The following is a 25,913-nucleotide window of genomic DNA, read 5'->3' as shown; positions in this document are numbered from 1 at the left end:
GTCTCACACTTCTAGTTTCTTACCATACATCTCCTCTTAGGGTTCCCACAGACATCTCTAACCTAACACCCAAAATAAAGTCTTTGATTTTCACCCCATAAGCCTGGAAATGGTTCTTCCAAGTACCCCTTTACAAGTCATGATGCCTGAGTCATTCTTGGTCCCCTTTTTTCCCTCAAGTCCCTTCATAGTCCTTTGGTAAATCCTATCAGTTCCACCTTGTCTCTGGCTGCTTTTCTCCTTCAGCTTCCACCAGAGAGACCACCTTTGTTTACTACCCAAGCTATTAAAACCACCTCTTCACTGGTTTTCCCTCTGCCCTTTTTTACCTAGCAGGCAGGTTGGTCTTTTAAAACAATACATCAGATCACATCCTTTTCCTCTCAAAAACTCTCTGATGGTTTCACTTTCTATGGAGAAGAAGCCCAACCACTTTCCTAGGGTTTTGAGGTCCTTCACAACCTGACCGCAGAGCCACTTTCTCCCATGCTGCCCACCTCCAGCCACAATGGCCTGCCCTCTTTCAGCTCATTCCTGCTTCCAGGCTTTGGCTTTGTCAGGATGGCTCATTCTTAAGACTTTCACTAGAATCTCGCCTCACTGATCACCTTACAAAAGGCATTCCTCTCAACCCTCTCTCTCCCTCCCCCATCATGATCCCATCCCTGCCCCCCCACAACCCCTCTGTGTATTTCCTCCCTAGCACACATCACTTTCTTTTTTTTTTTTTCTTTTCCCACTGTACAGCAAGGGGATCAAGTTATCCTTACATGTATACATTACAATTACATTTTTTCCCCACCCTTTGTTCTGTTGCAACACGAGTATCTAGACAAAGTTCTCAATGCTATTCAGCAGGATCTCCTTGTAAATCTATTCTAAATTGTGTCTGATAAGCCCAAGCTCCCAATCCCTCCTACTCTCTCCCCCTCCCATCAGGCAGCCACAAGTCTTTTCTCCAAGTCTATGATTTTCTTTTCTGAGGAGATGTTCATTTGTGCTGGATATTAGATTCTAGTTATAAGTGGTATCATATGGTATTTGTCTTTGTCTTTCTGGCTCATTTCACTCAGTATGAGATTCTCTAGTTCCATCCATGTTGCTGCAAATGGTATTATGTCATTCTTTTTTATGGCTGAGTAGTATTCCATTGTGTATATATACCACCTCTTCCGAATCCAATCATCTGTTGATGGACATTTGGGTTGTTTCCATGTCCTGGCTATTGTGAATAGTGCTGCAATGAACATGCGGGTGCATGTGTCTCTTTTAAGTTGAGTTTAGTCCAGATATGTGCCCAAGAGTGGGATTGCGGGGTCATATGGAAGTTCTATGTATAGATTTCTAAGGTATCTCCAAACTGTTCTCCATAGTGGCTGTACCAGTTTACATTCCCACCAGCAGTGCAGGAGGGTTCCCTTTTCTCCACAGCCCCTCCAGCACTTGTTATTTGTGGATTTATTAATGATGGCCATTCTGACTGGTGTGAGGTGGTATCTCATGGTAGTTTTGATTTGCATTTCTCTTATAATCAGTGATGTTGAGCATTTTTTCATGTGTTTGCTGGCCATCTGTATATCTTCTTTAGAGAAAACTACTTGAACTGATTAATAAATTCAGCAAAGTAGCAGGATATAAGATTAACATTCAGAAGTCAGTTGCATTTCTGTATACCAGCAATGAAATATTAGAAAAGGAATACAAAAATACGATACCTTTTAAAATTGCACCTCACAAAATCAAATACCTCGGAATACACCTGACCAAGGAGGTAAAGGACCTATATGCCGAGAACTATAAAACTTTAATCAAAGAAATCAAAGAAGATGTAAAGAAATGGAAAGATATTCCATGTTCCTGGATTGGGAAAATCAATATTGTAAAAATGGCCATACTACCCAAAGCAATCTACAGATTCAATGCAATACCTATCAAATTACTCATGACATTTTTCACAGAACTAGAACAAACAATCCAAACATTTATATGGAACAACAAAAGACCCAGAATTGCCAAAGCCATCCTGAGAAACAAAAACCAAGCAGGAGGCATAACTCTCCCAGACTTCAAGAAATACTACAAAGCCACAGTCATCAAAACAGTGTGGTACTGGTATCAAAACAGACAGACAGACCAGTGGAACAGAATATAGAACCTGGAAATAAACCCTGACACCTATGGTCAACTAATCTTTGACAAGGGAGGCAAGAACATAAAATGGGAAAAAGAAAGTCTATTCAGCAAGCATTGCTGGGAAACCTGGACAGCTGCATGCAAAGCAATGAAACTAGAACACACCCTCACACCATGCACTAACATAAACTCAAAATGGCTGAAAGACTTAAATATACGACAGGACACTATCAAACTCCTAGAAGAAAACATAGGCAAAACACTCTCTGACATCAACATCATGAATATTTTCTCAGGTCAGTCTCCCAAAGCAATAGAAATTAGAGCAAAAATAAACCCATGGGACCTAATCAAACTGAAAAGCTTTTGCACAGCAAAGGAAACCCAAAAGAAAACAAAAAGACAACTTTTAGAATGGGAGAAAATAGTTTCAAATGATGCAACCGACAAGGGCTTAATCTCTAGAATATATAAACAACTTATACAACTCAACAGCAAAAAAGCCAATCAATCAATGGAAAAATGGGCACATCACTTTCTAAAAGCATCTTGCTCACCTACAGAGCTGTATATTTTACGAGCATATGAATTTTCCTGCAGGCAGGCTCTTTATCTTGCTAAATTCTTGGCACCAGAACTAAGTTTGCCACCCAGCGGGAAATCTATAACATGTTAAATGAATGGAAAATGAATGAATGATCAATATTACCTTACAGAGAGAAGTTTTCCTTAGAAATACACCTACTCATTTTTTCAAATGCTTCCAGGTTTTTAGAGTAGCAGGTTGTAAATATTCAATGTCAAGACAACGTACAATGGGGCTAGTGCTGTTTTGGCCTCTGCCAGGTAGAATGAGAGACTGGAGGTCCATGGCCCTAAACTCATTTCTTAAGGAGATCTCGATTTCTGCTCATTTCTAACCATTAGAGTCATAAGGAAAGTTGGGAAAATGTGTCAAAGTGCTGAGTAGACTGTGCAGAGGAAAGACACTCAAAGTGCTTTCCTCAATGTTCCGCCTGTCAGGTTCAGGAATAAATCTGATCTTCATTTGAATTTGGGTACTGAAGTATTCTTTTTTATTTTTTTATTTTCATTTTTATTTTTATTGCTTTTTAGGGCCACACATGTGGCGTATGGAAGTTTCCAGGCTAGGCGTCGAATCAGAGCTACAGCCGCCAGCCTACACCACAGCCATAGCAATGTGGGATCTGAGCCACATTTGTGATCTACACCATAGCTCACAGCATCACTGGATCCCCGACCCACTGAGCAAGGCCAGAGATCAAACCCACACCCTCATGGATACTAGCGGGATTTGTTTCTGCTTTACTATGATGGGAACTTCGGGAGTATTATTCATCTTTAAGGTAAAGTATCTGTCAAAGTGTTAAAATTTAAAAATAGAGAAAATTTAAAATTTTAAAATAGAGAAAAATAAAATATATAAATAGAAAAATAGAAATAGATAAATATAAAATAAGATAAAATAAATAGAAAAAGAAAAGGAAAATCAAATTTAAAAAGAGAGACATTTCAATAAGTAAACCTCATTATTTTCTGCTGACTGACAAGTTGGTAAAAACTTGTTTTTATACTAAATGTTCCTTTAGTTAAGGAACTAGAAGCTTATTACTATTTAAAGTAAGCCGTGCATAAAATAAAATGTGCTAAATATACTAAAATATATTTGTATTCCAGTAACACATGTAACCATTTACATTTCTAAAAGTAATTATAAATGTTATATATGTATACATTGTATTACATTTAACTATACTATCCTGTAACTGCTTTACACTGAGCAGTAATAATAAAGACACACACTTAGGCACAGATAGTGAGCATTTAAAATATTGATTCTTGTGGATGTTCCACTTTGTCAGATTATTTAACAGGCAGACTAAAACATTTGCTCAATGATTTTGTTTAACTTTTCCCTCTAAAATCCTCTTGTATATATATATATATTTTTTCATTCACATTTTAAGGGGAAAAAAAAAAGGGTGTTCTTTGAAAAACTTTAACCTGCTGATTTTCTTAACAGTCAGCATGTTGCCAGAAGACGTATTTTGAATGAAACTCATATTATCTCTGTTAACTCACAGGAGGCTGAGTAGAAGCAGTCTCCAGCTCTCTTCTGCTGGGGGCAGAAGGGAACATTAGCTAGGACCTGCCTCTGCCACCTGCCTCCTTCACAGCTCCCTTTTCCTTCTCTCTGTCACCCTTCCATGTGGGTGCTGGGAAAGTGCATTATCCTGGCCATCTCTAGCCCTGGAAGGAGATGTTGGGAATATGGCTAGTTTTAGAATCAAAGAACTTGGACCATAAATTTGAAAATAAAGAAAATTCTAAAAGCAAGCAGCAGTTTTTAATAACTTTCAAAATTACCTCTCTTCTTTTATAGAGGACTAGAAACTCTCTATGTGGCCTTTTTCTTTTTTCATGAAGAAAAGTTTTGGGGACACACACAGTCCAACAGAAGCTAGTAAAGGAAGGGAAATAATTTGGAAAAGTCCAATTCCCCTGAACTTTGTCCTTTTGGTTTGGTAAAGTAGAGGTGAGTCTCTCAAAATACCACGGTTGCCCATCGTAGCAAAAGCAAAGAACTCAAATGTGTGCAGAGTTCCTCTCCTGACATTTTGTCTTAAAATGGCAGAGAAACTGAAAGTATGTGGAAATGTTTGTGCTTGTGTGCATGCACGTGCATGTGTGTGTAGTCGTATAGACATACATTATCAGATATGTTTTTCATTTAAGCTCTGTGTTGTCACCTTAAAATATTGGCCTTAGGGCATTAACTTATAAAACAAATGTGTTTTGAAATGAGGAAACCATTAAGATTGACAATTAATTTATGGTGGGGTTGGCGATATTTAGTTAGGGTCACATGTGTTTAGCATATGACATCGATTAGAATCAAAGCTTCTATGTTTCAAAATATATAAAAAGCACCCCCTGACATCTTGCACCCTTGTGGTGCTCCATGGCTTTTTTCCAAGTGGAAGAACTCCATATGACATCAGTGGTTATAGTACTTCCCAATGCACTTACCTTGAATGTAATATAAATTTTGACAAGGGCTTCTGAGAGAGTTCTCAAATTCTTGTAACTACTACAATTTCCAAGGAGACAGTAGATATAATTTTAAAATCCACTTTCAAAACCCACCAGAAAGAGGAACTGATAATTTGGCTTTTTGTTAAGTGGGAAGCAGTCATCCTATGCCCTGATCCCTGGACCCAAACTCTCTGCTCATTGATGGGGAGGGAAGGCTCAAATGTCCCAACTAACACTGCCTCCATTTCTTTACTCGACCCTTAGAGACTAGAAAGACCCTTAGTGATTTGGAGACAATTATTTTATGCACCAAGTTTAGGTTTATCATCTCCTATTGAGAAACCCAGATAATTCTTTGCTTCTGCATTTTCACTCCCACAGCCTGGAGAATCACCCCAGGGCTGACTGACATGTCTGAGGGTGAGAGTTTGATATTGATCTCCTAGCAGAGGACACCAAGGAGCAGCTCTCCTGAGCCTCAGAAAGGCAGGTGCATCCTGCTAGGCACCTCTCTCAGCTCTTGGAGTACTGATCTGTGTGCTAGGTCATCATGAGAAGGCCATGATCTTCCCCAAAGCCTAGACCCTTTCTTGCAAAGAGGAATTTTAACCTGGCCTTTGGGGGGCCCTCAAGGGACCTTTTAACCATCAAGTGGTTGGAATAAAGTCTAGGCAGAAAAGACTTGTTGTTTTGTTGTTGTTATCATAATTGTCTATTATTTAAATTGTACATGTTACCTAAATATTTCCAGGATACTATGGCATTTTTAACAACTCTCTTATTTCATAGATAAGGAAATCAAGAGCCAGAGAGTGTGAACAACTTGCTCCTTCGCAAGATAAACAATATTTGATACTATATTGTGTTGTATGTGAGAGGGAGACTCTGAATTTGGATGAATGAAACACTAAGTGGATGGATAAATCAGAGAAGAAAGAATGACTTGCCCTGATCTGCAGACACTCAATTTTTAATACCATCTCTTTTCCAACTACCTTGACACCGTTTGGTATACAGCTAGATCATTTCTCTTTCCATTCTAGCTTTTCCATTGTTAAAACTTAACTTAGATAAACATTAAGCAGAAGAGTAAACCCAAACCCAAAAGAGTTAAACATTTTTACAAATCTTTAAATGTTTGAGTATTATAAATACATGCTTTATTTGACAAAAGTGACCCATCCTTAAAAATTAAAATGTAAGTCTGTGCGAAATTCCACCGAGTATCATTATTCTAAAAATGTTCCCAGCATCTGAATCACCCCTCTGTTCTCTGCAATGGTTCACATATGTGCACACCACCAACAGGCAGTGGTGGAACAGAGGAGCGATTCACACAGAGATGTATTAGGAATTTGTGGATTCCGTGGGCAGACATGGACTGGACAAGGAGTTCCATTTTGAACAGTTTGACAAGGAGAGCTAGCCTAGGATACAGACTTAATGAGAGTGGAGTTAAGGGTCTGTGATTCCAAATTGGAGCTGAAGATACTCACCTTTTGTAATATGATTGCAAAATTGCTACAGGCAGGACAATCAGCTGGAAAACAGGCCTAATTAAAGCCAGAGCCATATCAAATTTCAATACCAGGCAATCTGACATTTAGATGCCAGAAAAGGTTACTTGACTAGCTGACTTTTCAAGGTTACTCCCCAATTCAGTTCAAGGCATGATCTCTTAAATCAGAGCTATTATCTAGTCTGTAATTTAGCATAATTTATAATTTTTAACATTGCTTTCATGTCTCCTTGTTGTTTTCCTAGCTCTGCATTTCTCTCCCCAGGAGTGCATACATACCTTTCCTTCAGCCCTAAAGACACACACTAAATCCTCTTAACATTCAACACCCACATCACCAGCAACACATTTTTATTTTTAATCATGCAGACTGGATGAACTTTCCCCTGGTGGAAAATTATATTGACTATCAGTACCAGAGAGCCTTCTCCTCTCCCTGTCATTAAGGGCACTGTCAACAGTTCTATTTTCAAGGTTTCTACCTCAGCTAAATTAGAAAGATGCTCCTTCTCCAGTGAGATTCTTGGCACCAGAGAATCATGTGCTCCTCGTTGATGAGCTGATTTTGAGAAAAGGAAGAAACGATCAACAAATCCCCACAAATCCTAAAGCAAGTTTTTAAGTTATCATGGACTTAAAGATACTGTTGCTTTGGGATGAATATTAAAGTTCTGGGAGAGAAGCTGATTTGAAGAATTGAAATTCTTTTAAGTATTTTGAAATTTAAAGGAAATATTATTGCGACCTGAGCCTTTTCTTCTAGCACCTTCTTGATTCCTCATCCCCTGCTAATTGTTACTGTATCCCTTTTCACATTAAAGGGGGTCTGTGAGAAGTGATTGAGTGGTATGACAATGGCCAGTTAATAATCGATGCACACTACCAATATCTGGACTGTCTATCCATAAGCTTAGAAGAAGACCCCTAATGTTTCCTTGACATCCAAGCAACCACAAGCAAGGTGTTCAGGAGTCACCAAAGTGTTACATATGCTTGTTACATGATTCATCCCAGACTGGTGATTGTGTTTGTGGTAGTTGGAGCCTGAGTTATATCTTAATTTTATGTAATTCAGAAAGAAAGAAATACTAAGCAGCTGCTAAACATTACTTTGACTTCTCTCATTTTAAAACTCAGTCATTCCTTGGATACGTCATAGTAGACTCTTATGAGTAACATTCCTTGGAAAATCCTTCAGAGGCTCAATCTTTTCACAGTGAGTTCAATTTGCTTTTTATTGTCCCCAAAGGAGAAAAGCACAAAATCACTTTTAGAACAACTGCACTCTGCTTCCACAGCCCTCTTAAAGAGGGACAGAGTCACAACTGACACAAAATAAGGGAGAGATGGTGATTAAAGCTTTACTAATGTATGTAGGGGGAGATTGTCTAATGGTCTGTTTTGCCTCTAAGAGTCCGATCTTCTCCAAGACTGTATTACTGTATTTAAATCTTATAAAACATAGAAGATATAACAGACTTTTTCCTTCTCACTGATCCACTGGAAACCTCTTTCACTTAGTAGCTCTGTGACCTCAGCAAGTCATTTAATTTCCCTCAGACTCAGCCTCTTCATCTGTGACTTGGGATGATAAGCCTACGTCACAGGGTTATTCTGAGAAATGAATGGAATAATATCTATGAAACATTTTTATGAATTCTAACACACTAGAGTATTGTTGTTATTATTATTAGTGATTGTATGTATTACTCTGCCAAATGAAGTATATGACAATATAGATAAAAAGAGAGGTTCAGAATTTGTGTAGGTAGGGGATTTGGAATGAGACCAATTAAAACACTGGGGAAAACCACAAGACTGAGGAATAGCAGTGGAGATTAAAGGAAAAGGGAAGCCTTAGACAGCTGGGTAGTTGTGTACTTTGTGTGGGTCTCTTGGGAATCTTAGAATCAGGATGTTTTCTTTCTTTTCTTTGAGAGTGTGATTGACTCAGTGAGTTGGAAAAGGACCCTCCCAGCCACATAGCCATGGTCTTGCATTAAATGGCAGCTGGAAACAAATCTGTGGAGAAGTTAGCATCTCGCATCTAGCCCCAGCCTACCCCAAGAGGGGAGATGGACTCTGGAATCAGACCTGGGTTTGAACTGCTTTTGGTTGTATGGTTTTTGGCAAATCATCTATCCTCTCTAGCCTCAATTTCTTTATCTGTAAAATGTAGTAAGTTGATGTTAATAAGATCTTATAAGATAATGAATTAAAAAGTACTTGATCCAGGATAAACAATAAATTGTAATGATTATTTATTTTATTATGGATAATTGTTTTTAATATTAACCAAAGTGAAGATTTGCCAAAGAGAAAAATGAATGCATGTGAAAGTCCTTTTGCTTTCTTTTTCTTTTTTTCTTTCTTTTGAAAAGCAAAAGTTTCAGTCTCATAAAAAGTAAAAGGTTCAATGAATGATTACCAGGATCATCGTAAGATTACGTCTGATTTTAAAGCAGTTAAAATTAACCACTCTGCAAGGTTATGGTCTAGATAAAACCTTAACTGAATCATTTTGCTAAGTTCATATATACAAGTACTGCAGTAATCCTAAACTTGGCCATTGTCTGTGAAAACGAAAGGAGTGTCCCCCATCTAGAACCCCATTTTGTGGGCCAACAGGAAGCTGTAGGCAATATAAATATTCTTTTTTTGAGGAAGTGGAGATGGGAGGGTAAGAGTAAGACTTAGGCTGTGGGCTTAGGAAAATGATGGATATAGTTATAAATGGCAACTCCAGAATTTGCTTTCACGTCTGTTCATTATCTCCCAATGCAAGGGCTCCCTCTGCAGGCTCCAATAACCTCAGATGCTGTGTGGGAAGCTAAGTCCAGCTATGCCTGTAGTAATTCTTATTTGTGAATATCATGCTCCCTGACAATAAAACTGCATATGTGAACATATCATGGTACATGCATCTCTTAGGTACCACTGGTATTGCACTGTGGCAAAACTGGCAGGATAAAGGGGTAAAATGACCACAGTCTCTTGTGCTCATTCACCTGGTGGTGTGGCCTAGCATGGACACATGGTCTGTGGAAGAAAAGACATGAGATGTTTCAAGACCCCACTGCAGTAGAGAGATAAGATCTCTGTGGATGTGCTCAGCTCATTAAGGGCTCATCTGTTGAAACTATGGTACATAAACACCAAGGCACCACCCTACATTGTGTCACTGGCCAACACTAACAGCTGCAAAATGTGTTAAGATTTGATTTAGAGTCTATCAGATTCATAAAAGCATGTATTGGTTTATATTTACATAGAGCGAGAGAGTACAAAAGACTGTTTTGATAGATAAAACATGGCTATATGTCAACAATTATATAGAAAAGAATGGGTAACTTGTGAGAAGTAAATATGGCAGTACCACAGATGACATAGGATCACACCAAGATTCAGGTGTGCAGAGGGCAATAAGCTATCCACAGGGGCAACTATTCTATTACATTCAACCTCTAGACACTCCTAAATGGTGGGGTTTGGGGGGCTGAATAAGAGAGAAATAATGGAGCAAGTATGTCAGTCAGTCGGGTATAATTGGAGACCCTTGCTTGGTGAATTTATAGATACTCCTTCTAAAGGTACTTAGAGGTACTCAAGAAAGAAGAGGTAATAGAAATGTATGTAATACAGGACAAGTTCACGTTCTATACTTGGAGCTCTTGCTGATAGGAGTGATCATTTAATCTGGAAGAAACTCAGTGTCCCTCAAAGTTGGGTGTCAGAAGGAGAGTGGTATTTAAAGAAATCATTAGTACCTGTGGTCTCAAAATCAGCTAAGTACTAAGCAGAAGAGACGGAGACAGAGGACTAGAATCGTACATGTGGCCTGCAAGCAAAAGGGAAATATGTAATTATGAAGTAGAGATCAAAAGAATTTACTCTGTAATAACATAAAGTTTAAAGGCTTTCCCCATTTTTTAAGGCCTTGTTTTCTCTATAAATATTTTAGGGTTGAGAAGTAGAAAGCAAAGCTAAATAAAAGATGGACTGTTTTTCTAGATCAACACTTTAATTGTTTCTTTTAATCCGTGATTTTTGTACCATTGAAAGCTGTAAGCTATTGAGCTCCTAATAGGACATGGACAAAATAGGACCTTTAGCAAAAGCTTGGAAGATCTGAATTCAAAGTTTAGTTCTGGCTTTTTTGTCTTTCTTTATAACTTTATTGAGACATTTTATATATCATAGAATTCAACTAGGTCAAGTGTATAATTCAATTTTTTTTTATTACATTTACCAAGTTGTACAGCCATTATCACAAATCAGTTTCAGGACGTTTTATCCCCACAAAGAAGACCCCCCCTGCCCATTTACAGTTAACCCCCCTTCCCGGTTCCTATTGCTGGCCCCAGGCAACCACTGAATTACTCTCTGTCTCTATAGATTTGCCTTTTCTGGACATTTCACATAAATCAAATAAAAAAAATGTAGCCTCATATATCTAGCTTCTTTCTCTAAGAATGATTTTTTTTGGTCTTTTTGCCATTCTTGGGCCGCTTCCACGACATATGGAGCTTCCCAGGCTAGGGCTAATCGGAGCTACAGCTGCAGGCCTAAGCCAGAGCCACAGCAACGCGGGATCCGAGCTGCTTCTGCAGCCTACACCACAGCTCACGGCAATGCCGGATCCTTAACCCACTGAGCAAGGCCAGGGATTGAACCTGCAACCTCATGGTTCTTAGTCGGATTTGTCAACCACTGCGCCACGGTGGGAACTCCAAGAATGATATTTTAGAGGTCATCCATGTTGTAGCATATAGCTGCAGTTCATTCTCTTTTATCGATGAATATGTTACATTTTTGTATATCCATTTACCAGTTGCTGGACATTTAGATGATTCCCAATTCTTGGCTATTATGAATAATTCAGCTAAGAGGATTTGTGCATAAGTCTTTGTGTGGACATATGTTTTCATTTCCTTTGGCTGTATACCTAGGAGTGGGATTACTAGATCAAATGGTAAAATTATGCTGAACCTTTTAAGAAATTTCCAAAGTGTTTTCCATAATGGCCACACCAGCCACATATAAGTGTTCCTATTTTTCCACATCCTCCTAGCCCTGCCTCTTACTAGCTATACAGCTTTAGGCAAACTTTAGTTCTTTAAAAAAACAGGTGGGCCAGGGAGTTAACATTTACCAAGTGCCTGCTCTAGACTAGACACGGTGATAGAAGCACTACATTCTTTGTTTGCCCTCAGTGTCATCCCCATGAAAGGGAGATTGATTTTCTATGTATCCAATGAATTTACGGAATTCCAGAGAAGTCAGGTAAGTTGGTCATCATTGTCATATGGCATTCTCACGAATACTAAATTATATCAAGTATCATAGATGAACATTCACATCTTAGTGTTGGGGACACAGAATGTGGTTAATAAAGAGATTTTTTTATTTCTCGGCTTCTATCTGTCATTCAAAAAGGTCTAACCACAGAGCCTGACCTAACAATCAAGTCCCACTGCCTTTCTGGTGATGGTTACCTGCTATGAAACTGTCATGGCTTTGGAGAATCTGAAAGCCTTTAGAGAACCTACCCTGCAGTCACAATTACTCCAGGGTTAGGACTATCCTAGAGCCAATCCCTAACCCAAATAGTAATATCTTTGTCACATAAAAAATAAGAGCATCTATTTCAGGATAGGGTTATATTTTAATGGCTGTTTTTTATTCTCATTTCTTCTTTCTCCCCCTCTTCTCAATGACAGTAATTACTTTTCTAAATCCCCAAAAGAGAGTCCCAAAAAAAGTATTTTTGAAGTTTAAAGGCTTTAAACATAAAGTTTAAAGGGAGCTTTTTACCCTTCCCTCTCTGCCCTAGGGGGACATTTGGCAATGTCTGGGATCATTTTGGGGGGTGTGATGTCACATTGGGGAAGGGGTGCTACTGCCAAGAAGTTAATTGACTTGATTCCTGTGAATATGAATCAGTTGGCTTGATAAGTGGCATTAAGAAATGAAAAGAGTGAGAGGAGTTCCCTTCTTGGCTCAGGGGTTAATGAACACGACTAGGATCCATGAGGATGTGGGTTTGATCCCTGGCCTTGCTCACTGGGTTAAGGATCCTGTGTTGCTGTGAGCTGTGGTGTGGGTTGCAGATGCAGCTTGGATCTGGCGTTGCTGTGGCTGTGGTGTAAACTGGCAGCTGCAGCTCTGATTCAACCCCTAGCCTGGGAACCTCCATATGCTGAGGGTGTGGCTTTAAAAAGCATAGGAAAGTAATCTGGAAGAAAAGGCCTCATTTATTACCTTACTCAAATCAAGTGTTTGGATATGATAACATTTCTGTGTGGAATCTACTAAAAAAATGATACAAAAGAACATATTTATAAAACAAAAACCCACAGATTTTAATTTTAATTTTTTGTCTTTTCTAGAGCTGCACTCGTGGCACGTGGAGGTTCCCAGGCCAGGGCTAATCAGAGCTACAGTTGCCGGCCTAAGCCAGAGCCACAGCAACACAGGATTCAAACCGCGTCTGCAACCTACACCACAGCTCAGGGCAATGCCGATCCTTAGCCCACTGAGCGAGGACAGGGATGGAACCCGCAACCTCATGGTTCCTAGTCAGACTCGTTAACCACTGAGCCATGATGGGAACTCCAGATTTTAAAAACAAACTTATGGTTATCATAGGGGAAACCGTGGTGGGGAGGAATAAATTAGGAGGGAGGGAATGAGATATACACACTACTGTATATCAAACAGATAAGCAACAAGGACATACTGTATGGCATAGGGAACTCTACTAGTGTTCTGTAATAGCCTATATAGGAAAAAAAGAATGGATATATATCAATGTATAATTGATTCACTATGCTGTATACCTGAAACTAATACAACATTGTAAGTCAACTGTACTCCAAAAACATTTTTTTAAATTCAAATGTTTGGAATTTTAAAATATGTTTCTGAATATGAAAATTCATATGAAGTATTTTTAGTATGAAATATGGAATTTTTATATACAATATTATACAACATAAAGTTTTTCTAACCAATAATCTGTCACTCATTGTGTCTTTTCAGGGAGAGCCTGGTGTCAGAGGCCTTCCAGGCCCTTCTGGGCCTCGGGGTATAGGAATTCAAGGGCCAAAGGTGAGTTCTCAGGCCAGTGCTCTGCTAAAGGTCAGGTACTGTCTGTGACAACCAGGGAACCCTGACTGCATAGGAAGTGGTCATTCTTTTTTTTTTTGCCTTTTCTAGGGCCGCTTCCTGCAGCATATGGAGGTTCCCAGGCTAGGGGTCTAATTGGAGCTGTAGCCACCGGCCTACGCCACAGCCACAGCAACGCAGGATAGGAAGTGGTCATTCTGATGTTGACTTATTTTTTCTTGATTGCTGATGAAGAGTCTTACTTTTCCATATCATGTGAACTTTCAGTAAAGCAGAACATTTAAGTTTATAAAGCCATTCACTTTCCCTGGAAGAAATTGGAGAGTCAGTGTCTCTTTAAAAAAAGTGACTGCAAAGGGCTTACAATGTTTCCAGCTTCCTCAGAGGCTGTGCAGTCACTAAGAAGCTCCCCTATGCTTTGGCCAGAGGGGCGGGACCTCAGGTGGCTCTTGAACAGGATGCCAGCTGATGTATCTATTGTGTCCAGTGAGCCTAGTCCACTCTGCTAGGGCCCCGAGAAAAGTGAGAGGAACCTCCTTTGGCTGTGTTCTCATTTCTATTTCTTTTCCTTTTGTTAACGCCACCTTGGTGATTATTCATCTTTTTATTCTTTTAATCAGTGTTTCTTAATGAGGGAGCTTTTTACCCTTCCCTCTCTGCCCTAGGGGGACATTTGGCAATGTCTGGGATCATTTGGGGGGGTGTGATGTCACATTGGGGAAGGGGTGCTACTGGCATCTAGTGGGTAGAGGCCAAGGATGTTGATAAACATCCTGCAGTGCACAGGTCAGCCCCAACGATGAAGAATGATGCAGCTCAAATTGTCAGTTATGTTGAGGTTGAAGAGCCCTGTTTTAATTGTTCATTCATTTGCTCAGCAAATCTTCCTTTGATTTGTTCAAAAGTAAGATTCATAGGAAAAACAGGTTTCACGAGCTACTCATCACAAATTTAAATTTCTAATATGTACATTCACATCCAAAATGTGCAGAGGTGAATTAGAACCCTGTTGCCAGTGAGGAAAGGGAAAAGACTTGATGAGTCATTGGTTTGCCCGAGGATCCCCAAATCACCAGATTCTTAGCTCATCCTTTTTTTTGTTCATCAACTCCACTTTGACAGTGGGCTGCTTCTTAAACTTACAGATCACTTTATATGGATGAAGATCCCTCTAAGATGTTAGTAGTTGTTATCACTGGGTGATGGAATGATGGGTCTATTTTTTTCTTCAACGTCATTTTTTTTTTTTTTGGTCTGCGCCTGTGACATGCGGAAATTCCCGGGCGAGGGATGGAACCCATGCCACCATGGCAACCCAGGCTGCCAGAGCAATAATTCTGTACCTTCAACCCATTGCACCAAAAGAGAACTCCTCTTCATTGTCATTTTTATTATTATTATTTTTAAGAGTTCCTCTTACAGTCAGAAAAAATAAAGCTTTTTCCCATACTGGAGAGAAAAAGACGGACTTATATAGTAACTCACATAAACTCAGTGTTTCTCAAAGCTTGTTTCATCAAGTGTTAATTTGGGAACTTCTGGGATAAACACATTTAAATTAATCTATTGTAGGATTTCCTAGAGGTTTGAATATATTGATGTGCTCTAGGGATCTCCACGGAAAGACACACGCTGTGGTGTAGAACATTCTGCAATCTTATCTGACCACAAGTCTTTCCTCAAGAAACATGGGGTCAGTTTGTATAGTAAGGAACACATACTGGGAAAAGACACATTTATTACGTACATTCTTGAAAATTACATATATTCTTAAAAATTCAGTGTTGACCCACATCAATAGCTGCTGAATCTTTAACTCTAACCCACCTGAATTAATATTCTATCTTGAAATGGAGAAATATATTGAAAACTGCATAGAATTGTGTGCGAGTGGTCTTTGAATCCGTGGTGTTCTCGGGGTTGGCGGTAGGGCAACTGGAGGAGCCCTTGCAGGAGGCTCTGGGGCCAATACTTCTGCTTTCATAAGCTCTGCCTTATCTCTTTATAGTTGGATTATATGTAAAAGTTTTGTAAAGGATTTGGTGACTTCAAAATTTTGGAAAAACACTGCTTTGTATAAATAAGGGCAGTGTGGATGTAGGTCTCAATCAGACCTAAGTGAGAATGAAGCTGAGAGCACAAATCTGTTGTTTCTTTCTAAATCTCCTTACACTCCTCTCTGATTTCTGTCTTGTAACAGGGTGATACTGGGCAGAAAGGCTTGCCTGGCCCTCCTGGCCCCCCTGGCTATGGATTACAAGGAATCAAAGTAAGTGACTGGGATTATGCTAGAGGTAATGGGAAGAAGAGGTTGTGGAAGATACAAAATAAGACTATTATGAAATGGACTTATGTAAGCTTAGTAGTTAAAATTGCATCCAGTGTTTAGAGGCATCATTCAAAAGTGTGAACGTGATATAAGTACATTAGTTTCACAAATGCTAAGCATTACATCAGAAGCTAGGAGAGAAATTGAACGGTTATGGTTGTTTGCTGTTCCTGTGGGTTTCTGAGCTGAACAGAGTGGCTGTGCCCTGTCTCCCTTACCTTCTTCACCTGTATCCATTGTTCTTAGCCCAGGGCTCCCCAGTCTTAGTTCACAGTGCAATCATCCTAGGAGCTTTTGAATAATGCTATGCCCCAGCCCAGAAGAAGGAAATCTCAATCTCTGGAGGTTGGGCTTCAGGGGAGAGCTTGAGTGCTGTGGGTTTAGAAGCCCTTCACGTGATTTTCCTGAGCATCCAGATGAGCACCTCTGCCCCAGGCCCCGACTCTGTGTGACGGGAGTTCACAGCCACCTGCATTCTGCTTTATTTCTGTCTCAGCTGCAGCAAGCCAATCTAGCCAGAGTGGGATGTCCAGGGTTTCCCCTGACCTAGCAGACAAAATTTGGCCTCTCCAGGTTGCTGTGTAATTTCAAACATTTCCCTCTTCACTTCTAATATGTTGATTTGTTTTTTAATTTTACTGGCTCACTCTCATTCTATTTGTTTTCCCCTAAACAAACTTCTATGGTTAAGCCGCAAAACTGAGTAATCCCTCATGGATAATTGGTATTGGCTCTAAAAAAAAAAGTGGAAACATAACAAAATAAACTTTTTTTCAGAGAGCAGAATTTCTTAGTAAGTGGGAGGCAGCAGGAGCTTGAGATAATAAATGTGAAAATCCTGTGGTACTATTAATCTGCCTACTCCTATGTGAAAAGTGAGCTTAATCAAGAGCAAAACTCAAAAAAAAAAAAAAAAGGAGTTCCCGTCATGGTGCAGTGGTTAACGAATCCGACTAGGAACCATGAGGTTGTGGGTTCGGTCCCTGCCCTTGCTCAGTGGGTTAACGATCCGGCGTTGCCATGGGCTGTGGTGTAGGTTGCAGACAAGGCTCGGATCCAGCGTTGCTGTGGCTCTGACCTAGGCCCGTGGCTCCAGCTCCGATTGGACCCCTAGCCTGGGAACCTCCATATGCCGCGGGAGCGGCCCAAGAAATAGCAAAAAAAAAAAAAAAAAAAAAAAAAAAAGAGCAAAACTCATTGAATCTGTGTGAAATCTTCCAATCTATCATGCAGTGTCTAGGGCTTCCACTGCAGGTCTTTTAAATAACAGTTGTTCATCTGGCCGAAGGTCCAAGCAAAGGCCAGTTAACCTGTCGCTCATAGTGTACAATCCCTAGACAACACAGCAAAAAACCTGCTTCCTTGTAAAAAGCATCTCATATTTAATCTTTCAATTCCGCAGTTAAAAGATGGTAACACTCTACAGATGGTTTTGTTTTTATGAGTTTGCTTAAGCAATGAACCCATGTTAGACCACTGGTCCTATCACCAGGCTCCATATCACTACCTCATTAAATCTGGTGCCAGCTATTTCCTTTTGTTCTTGGGAAACTATTTCCTTATTAATATTGGAGCCTCCTGGATGGCACTTACTTAATCCTCACTAACTCTGACTCACCTGGTGTCCTGCCCTTTCTTTTTCTTTCTTTCTTTTTTTTTTTTTTTTTTTTTGCCACTCCCACGCATGTGGAAGTTCCTGGGCCAGAGATGGAAACAGCGACCCCAGCCGCTGCAGTGACAACACCAGGTCCTTAACCTACTGTGCCACTTACGCTCTCCAGGTCATGCCATGTTCATAGTCTTTCCTGAGTAAAACTGTGGTGGGTAATTTACCATCATAGTCACCTGAGTTACAAGGACTGGGTTCAGTTTTATTACTCTTTTACCCTATCTTCAAAACAATTTTAGAGCCTTGATATCTTTTTACTGCAGAAAGGCTAAGAGGTATTGACCCAGGGAAGATTTTCTAGGTTTCTCGATTCACAACCGTGCGATGATGGAGTTAATATTACTAAGGGAGCAACACACACACACACTTTCACACATGCTTTAATATGATGACTTTCTGGTGTTTCAATTTAAAGTCTTCTTTTCTTCCTCCTGAACACAAAATAACAACCGCATCAAAAATAGAAAACAAAATCAAGCTAGGTTGTAGTGTGATTGCTGCATTCAACCCCAGAACACCTTAGAAATTAAACTGAAACAATAAGGAATACAGTTGACAGACAACATAGAAACTGTCTTTGAAATAATCTTTCCTGAATTGTAATTTTCAAATTCCCATAATGATTCCTTTATATGGAAAGCAGTCATAACAGAGTTCCCACCCTGGCTCAGAGGAAACAAATCTGACTGGTATCCATGAGGACTTGGGTTCAGTCCCTGGCCTCGCTCAGTGGGTTAAAGATCTAGTGTTGCCATGAACTATGGTGTAGGTCGCAGACGTGGCTTGGATCTGGTGTTGCTGTGGCTGTGGCGTAGGCTAGTGGCTACAGCTCTGACTTGACCCCTAGCCTGGGAATCTCCATGTGCCAGGGGTGCGGCCCTAAAAAAAAAAGTCTTTGGAACTACCTGAGAGTTTAAACCTTAAAATAGTTTGTGGTTTTGGGATTGTACCTGCCAAAATGCCTGTAACTAGGCAGGGCTGTGGTGGAAAATTGATCCTGGTCATCAAAGTCCACAAATCTATTTTCAGACGTTGAAGGCATCCTCATGCCTTTATCCCTTTTACTATTTTTTAAACTAAATTAAAAACATTACATGTGTTACAAACCAAAGCCAAAAGCACCAAGTTCATAATATTCTCTATGCTCTAAGTTAAATAGATCAAGGAAAGTTTACATTTATTAACTGGGGCTTGGGTCTGAGCCCAATATTGGTTCACACTTTCATTTCCCTCCTGGGAAATCCATTCCTTCATGCCAATTAGGAAAAAGGATGGAATCTTTTTAAAAATAATTCCGGAATCTGAATCTGAAACAGGGTATTTTCCTCTGTTAATCTCATTATTAAAATTTCCTCTTTTAATAGTCTATTTCACAAGTCAGAATTGGAATGGAAATGTTAGGCTCTCAAAAGAGTGGGGCTTGAATCATCATTACCAGCTTATATTTATTGTCTATTTACAATGAGCAAGGGCCTGTGCAGTGGCTAGTGACCATCACAGAAGTCTGTTTGATCTCAACCAGACTCCTTTCCCTGTTATGACCCTAAAGAAAAACCTAATTTCTAAATCCTTTTTTTTCCAAAATGTGTATTGAATCCTTCCCCAATATTTACCACGGTTTCCCCAATTCAAAGAGGACAGTCAAAAGGACTGAAGACTTGGGAATAATGATATTATAGTATCCAACACCCTGTGCTGATTCTGAATATTAAAAAGAAAAAAGATTTAAATTATCGTCAAAAGTTATAAACCTATATGTAAGCACTCTGCCATTTTAAATTGTTGTGATGTTTTCTTTTCCCTGCCTCCCTTCACATTTTCCTCCCTTTCTGACTCCTGCCCTCCCGTTCACATCTAAAGTACAGAGATGTAAATACTATATATTTAGTCCTTTTCATTCTAGTAACAGATGTTGTCCACATAAAACCAAGGTGAGTAAAGGACATGGATAAATTACTCTTAGCTGCTGCTATCTTCACTGTAGCCCATGAATTTCACTGAAAATTTATACAGTGTGTCTTATCTTTTCCCCGCCTCTCAATGCTTGGTTAGAAGTAAGTTGCTAGTATATGCATTTTTCTCCTTCGCCATTCAGCAAGGTAAGAGGTACCTTTACTCCTCAGAGCTTTGAGCTTAGGGAGAGACCTAGGGCCATATTATATTCTCTAAATCTCATGTGTTATCTTGTTCAAGCCTCACAGCCTATCAGTTAGGCTCTAGGAAACTAGGGCATGGAGATATTAAGTAGCAGTACTTAATACTAGTAGTGATGCCTCGTAGATACTCCTTCATGTGGCTTCCCTGAAGTCATTCTGTGTTGGGTAGTAATCAAGTCAGGGTAGATGTCATTGAGAGGAAAAAGATCACTTTCAAATTAAATGCCACTCCAAATTTTTATTTGCACCTTGCAATGTAAAGTTGGCCCTTTGAGATGTGAGATATTTTTTCCTTGATAACCTAAATTTTTTAAAAGAAAGACACATTGAAATGTACTTTTTTTTCCCTGAGCACAATTATCTCTGAAGTCAGGAGTTGCAGGGTTGGGCTAAGTGACCTTTTGAAATCAATGGCCAGGCATAAGGCTAGGAATTACAGCAGGATCTGGGCTGACCTCCGTTCGTGTGTGTGCATAGCTGCCTTGGGGTGAGGCTGTTAGAACAACTATACTCTGTCACACATTTAAGGGCTTATCAGGTCTTTTCCGGTTTGGGTAGTTGAAGGGCATACTCTTTTGTACTGTGAACCTCTGTGACAAGTCAGTTAGTAGCCAACTGGTCTGCAATCTAAACTATTTTTATTGCTTTTGCAAATATCTTCATAACTTTATAATTATTGACTTTTTATTATCAGCATCTTTGGTTATCTAATTGCAGATTTGATTTGCATTTTAAATATAAAAAGTGAGATGTAGTGAGGTAAATTACCTGCTCAAGGTCATTCAGAAAATCCCTAACAAAACAAAGACTGTGCAGCTTTTTGGGTTTTGGTGGCTCAAAATGGCAGGCGATAAAGCTAACCCCCCAGAATAATCTCGTTCATCCTATGAAAAAATTTTCAAACAATTCTTCAGAACCTCTTCTTATATTATCATGCTGGGAATCATGAGATCATGAGTCCAATTGGTGTGCACTCAGCCCTAGGAACCAACACTTTTTGCCAAACCAATACTCTCTGCAATGAGAATTGCAAATAGGAGTATTGCAATGGAGAAACAGAGGCAAAAAAAATTATCTGCCTTTGAGACAAGGAATTAGGAGGAAAAGGTGAAAGGGAAATGAAAAGAATAGAAAATCGGTGAAGATTTCTTTAGTATGCTGTAGTTAGTAATGCCTTTGACCTTAAAGTTTCTATGATCTGAAATTAATGTAGTTACTGTCTTTAGGTTAAATTTTCCAGATATTCTACCTTCATCCTTTTAATTCTGCCTTTTTGTATCCTTTTTACTTCACATGTTTCTTTTAGACAACAAGTATCTGGATTTTTAAAACTCTAGTCTGGGGAGTTCCTGTCGTGGAGCAGTGGTTGACGAATCCGACTAGGAACCATGAGGTTGCGGGTTCGATCCCTGGCCTCGCTCAGTGGGTTGAGGATCCGGCGTTGCCGTGAGCTGTGGTGTAGGTCACAGATGTGGCTCGGATCCCGCGTTGCTGTGGCTCTGGCGTAGGCCAGTGGCTACAGCTCCGATTGGACCCCTAGCCTGGGAACCTCCACATGCCGCAGGAGTGGCCCAAGAAATGGCCAAAAAAACCCAAAAAAACTCTAGTCTGACAATGTTTGTCTTTTGCCAGGAGCATTAATTCATTTACATTTAATATAATCAGTGAACTTTTAAAAATTTTTTCTACCATCTAATTTCAAATGATTTGCCCCACTTACTCTATATTTTTAATCTTTTCTTTCCTTTTTAAAGATTTATTAATTTCTAACTGTTGCATTTTTCCCTTTACTAGTTAGGAATTTATGCATTTTTCTTCCTCTTTTTTCAATACTTACTCTTAAGAATATTTGCGTCTGTCTTATGAAATGCCTATACCAACTGTCCTGTTACTACAATAACTTAGAACATTTTTATTCCATTTACATATCCTAATATTGTGTTTTATATTTTAATTATTTTTAAATCCCTCTGGACATTTTTTATACAATCACTGTTAATTTAGATTTACCCACATATTTGCAACTCTCTTCCTCATTTTTTTTTTTTACATAATGATTTTTTTTCCATTATAGCTGGTTTACAGTGTTCTGTCAACTTTCTACTGTACAGCATGGTGACCCAGTTACACCTACATGTATACATTCTTTTTTCTCACATTATCACTCTCCGTCATAAGTGACCAGACATAGTTCCCAGTGCTACAGAGCAGGATCCCATTGCTAATCCAGTCCAAAGGCAATAGTCTGCATCTCTTAACCCCAAGCACCCAACCACCCCACTCCCTCCCCCGCCCCTTTGGCAACCACAAGTCTATTCTCCAAGTCCATGATTTTCTTTTCTGTGGAAAGGTTCATTTGTGCCCTATGTTAGGTTCCAGATATAAGTGATATCATATGGTATTTGTCTTTCTCTTTCTGACTTACTTCACTCAGTATTTTTCCTCTCAGTGCCCAGGAGATAGTCCCATCATTTGGCTTCCATTATTGCTCTTAAAAAGTTACCCGTTGGTCTGGCTATCCCTTTGGTGGTAATTTGTCCTTTTCTCTGTGACTTTTAAGGCCTTCTCCTTTTATTTGGTGTTGTATAGTTTCACTATGATGTATTTAGATGTAAATTTCTTTTTAAGTTGTTAGAATTCCTGATTTTGTGGACTAGCATTTTTATTTCAATTAATTAATTAATTTATTTTTTGTCTTTTTAGGGCCATACCTGTGGCATATGGGAAGTTCCCAGGCTTGGGGTCGAATTGGAGCTGTAGTTGATGGCTATCAGCCACACAGGATCTGAGCCACATCTGTGACCCACACCACAGTTCACAGCAACACTGGACCCTTAGCCCACCGAGCAAGGCTAGGGATTGAACCCGCATCCTCATGGATACTAGTCGGGTTTGTAACAATGAACTACAAAAGGAACTCCTGGACTAGCATTTTTTAAATTGTTTCTGAAATTCTCTGCCTTACCTTTCAATAAGTATTCTGAAGCAATCTGATCCAGTCTTCCCATCCCCATGCTGTCTCTGTCTTTCTGGAACTGCAATTAGTTAAACTTTTTCATTCTTTCCTCCTACATATCTTTCATCTTATTAATCTTGTCTTTCTGAGCTACATTATGGCTAATATTTTTTGAGTGTATTTTCCAGTTCACTAAATCTTTCTTTAGCTATGTTGAATTTTTGTTTAACCAGTTCATTGAATTTTTAGCTTCAATTATATATTTCATTCCTAGATGTTTTGAGTTTTTAAAATCCACACAATCATTGTATATGGATATTCTTTTAGAAAAAAATCCAGGTTACATCCCTTCTTTTCTTCAAAATCCTCTGAAATCTTCCAAAAATATTTTAAAAATTGAAAGAAAGAAAAAAAGGGGAAAGGAAGTCTTTCATCTGGATGCTGCTCACCTTTCTGATTTTATCTTTCCTCTCTCTTTATCTCATTCAATATAATCAAGGAACACTGGTTTTCTTTCTCTTTTCCAAAAACAAAGTTCATTTCGTATGCATGACCTATGAACGCTTGTTTTTCCAACCTTGGCATTTGATGTGGCTGGCTCCTTCTCTTTATGTAAATCTTAGCCATATGTTATCTCCATAGTGAGACCATTTCTGATCATACCATCCTATTCCTATCCCATTATCAGTCACTCCATATTAATGTCCCATTTTATTGTTTTCACAGCACCACCATCATCTGAAAATATTTGTTTCTTTGTTGACTTGTGTATTATCTGTCTTCTCCTGGTGAAAGAAGCTCTTTAAGAGCAGGGACTTTTTTTTTTTTTTTCATTCATCTCTAATTCCCTAGCACCTACCAGAGTGTCCAGCATATTGTAATCACTTAATAAATATTCATTTAATGAATGAACAAAGTAATTAATAATTGAATGAATGTATGGAGGTTATATAGTAGATGATGGTAAAGTTCCACTTGTAAGCATATTTTCCACCCACAAAATAATTCATTTGGATATCCTTTTTTTTGGTCTTTTTAGGGCCACAACCATGGCATATGGAGGTTCCCAGGCTAGGGTCCAATCCAAGCTGTAGCTGCCAACCTACACCACAGCCACAGCAATGGGGGATCTGAGCTGCATCTGCAACTTACACCATAGCTCACAGCAACGCTGGATCCTTAACCCACTGAGCAAGGCCAGGGATTGAACCTGCATCCTCATGGATGCTAGTTGGGTTTGCTAACTGCTGAGTCACAATGGGAACTCTCATTTGGATATATTTTAGTGCAATAAACCGTTCTTGAATTCCAAATTAAAAGAATTCTAAACTTGTGAAATAATAAATTCTTTTCTGAATCCTAGTAGGTTTTTCCCTGCCTGTACCCATGGCATGCAGAGGTTCCCAGGCCATGGATCAAACCTGTGCTATGGCAGCAACCAGAACCACAACAGTGACAACACTAGATCCTTAACTTGCTGAGCCACCAGGGGACTCCTAAACCTTAGTGTTTAATAGTACAAGTACCTTACTCTTATAGGTCGTAAGAGTATACTTGTATTTAGTTGGCCTAAGAGGCAGAAGTTTACTTTGAAGTGCTAGATTTGACTTTCTTGAAAGTATATCTTTGTGATCAAATTATCTATTACCACAATGCAACAGGATCACAGTGAATGCTATAAAAGTAAATGTACTTGTTTGATATGAGTAAACCTGAGAGTATTATATCTGGTGGTTCTTTTGCATTCTCAGTGGGTTCTGACCAATGATAACCAGAATATATATTCAGTAAATTCAAAACATATATTCTTGATTGATCTGTTCTAGGTCCTACTTTAACTCTCATATTAATAGATTGAAGAGCTAAGGGGAAAAAAACTTAATCCATCACTGTCTGTCACCAGACAGGTCAACTATTATGCAATATCATTATACTTTCCATGGTCCTCCTAAGCTAATAATTAAACTAGAATAATAGAGACAGTGATATTCAGTTAGATTTTCACAGCTTTGTAGTTTTTTCCAGGAAGTATAAGCCTTGGAAACGGACAAATTTTCCTGTAAGTCCATATTTTTAGAGGTGACATTTAAACAGTAATACTAACACATTCACTATCAATTTCTATTCATTGGTGTAAAGACAGTGAGCTTTTATAAGACTTCTTTTTGGCATATGCAATTATGCCTTTAAATAGTGGCTCTTAGATTTCAAAGGAGAAAGTAAAATTTCATCTATTAAAATTCTAGTATTCTGAAAGTTCTCCAGCTGGCTCCTATTGGTTTTAAGTCAATAGTTCCCATTGTTATTATTTTGCCAATTTTAGAAAGAAAGAAATCTTCAACAGACCTCCATTTGTACTTCTCTCTTAAATTACCTTACTGGGATGATTTTGTAAAGCAAACACATTTGTTGTATTTTCCTACATGTATATACTTAAGTAATAGCGCACACACACTCTTTGCTGGGACTGTGAAATGAGTAAGGCTAGTACGTCCTTCAAAATAGAACCTGTTTTTGTTCTGCATATAGGGAAAATAAGTTTGCATACAAATTTTAAAATCAGATCTTTTTCTTCAAAATTTAGGATATTGACTTCAATATTTAGTCTTAGTTAGTTGTACAAAATTTTATTCTGTAATTCATCCAATACATATTTATTCAGCATATGTAATCATGCCAGGTTCTGTTCTAGGTGCTTGATATATATGGGGAAAAGAAATAGATTTATGCATTTATGGAAACTACATTCTATTGGCAATAAATATAGTAAATCTTATATAGTATGTTTGAAGATGAAAACTACAACGGCAAAAAAAAAAAAAAAAAGAGCAGGGTGGGGATAGTCTTAAGTGTATGGACTCATGAGAAGATGCATTTGGAACAAGAGACCTGAAGGAGGTGAGGGAGGGAACCTTGTGGATTTCTGAGAAAAGAGCATCCCAGATAGAGAGACTAACCCATGCAAA

General features: G+C 38.9%; 1 protein-coding gene and 1 long non-coding RNA gene across 10 annotated transcripts in view; one reads left to right on the top strand and one right to left on the bottom strand.

Moving 5' to 3' along the window:
• LOC110255476 (uncharacterized) overlaps positions 1 to 25,913 on the bottom strand; it is a 217,504-nt gene that overhangs the window by 106,038 nt on the left and 85,553 nt on the right. The gene's annotated exons all lie outside the window — the stretch shown is intronic.
• Positions 1 to 25,913, top strand: part of COL28A1 (collagen type XXVIII alpha 1 chain) — a 171,089-nt gene that overhangs the window by 100,177 nt on the left and 44,999 nt on the right. For all 6 annotated transcript variants that reach the window (XM_021063396.2, XM_021063395.2, XM_084977086.1 and 3 more), the window contains 2 exons: positions 13,751 to 13,819; positions 16,038 to 16,106. In XM_021063396.2, coding sequence (XP_020919055.2) covers positions 13,751 to 13,819; positions 16,038 to 16,106 — 138 coding nt within the window. The remainder of the gene's footprint in view (positions 1 to 13,750; positions 13,820 to 16,037; positions 16,107 to 25,913) is intronic.

This window comes from Sus scrofa, chromosome 9 (genome assembly GCF_054392235.1).
Source record: "Sus scrofa isolate SSC_HxYL_T2T_F1_AM1 chromosome 9, Sscrofa_HxYL_maternal_Yorkshire_Landrace_v2.0, whole genome shotgun sequence".
NCBI classification, from domain to species: domain Eukaryota; kingdom Metazoa; phylum Chordata; class Mammalia; order Artiodactyla; family Suidae; genus Sus; species Sus scrofa.
Note: the sequence above shows the minus strand (reverse complement) of the source record. Positions and strands in the feature narration are given on the sequence as shown.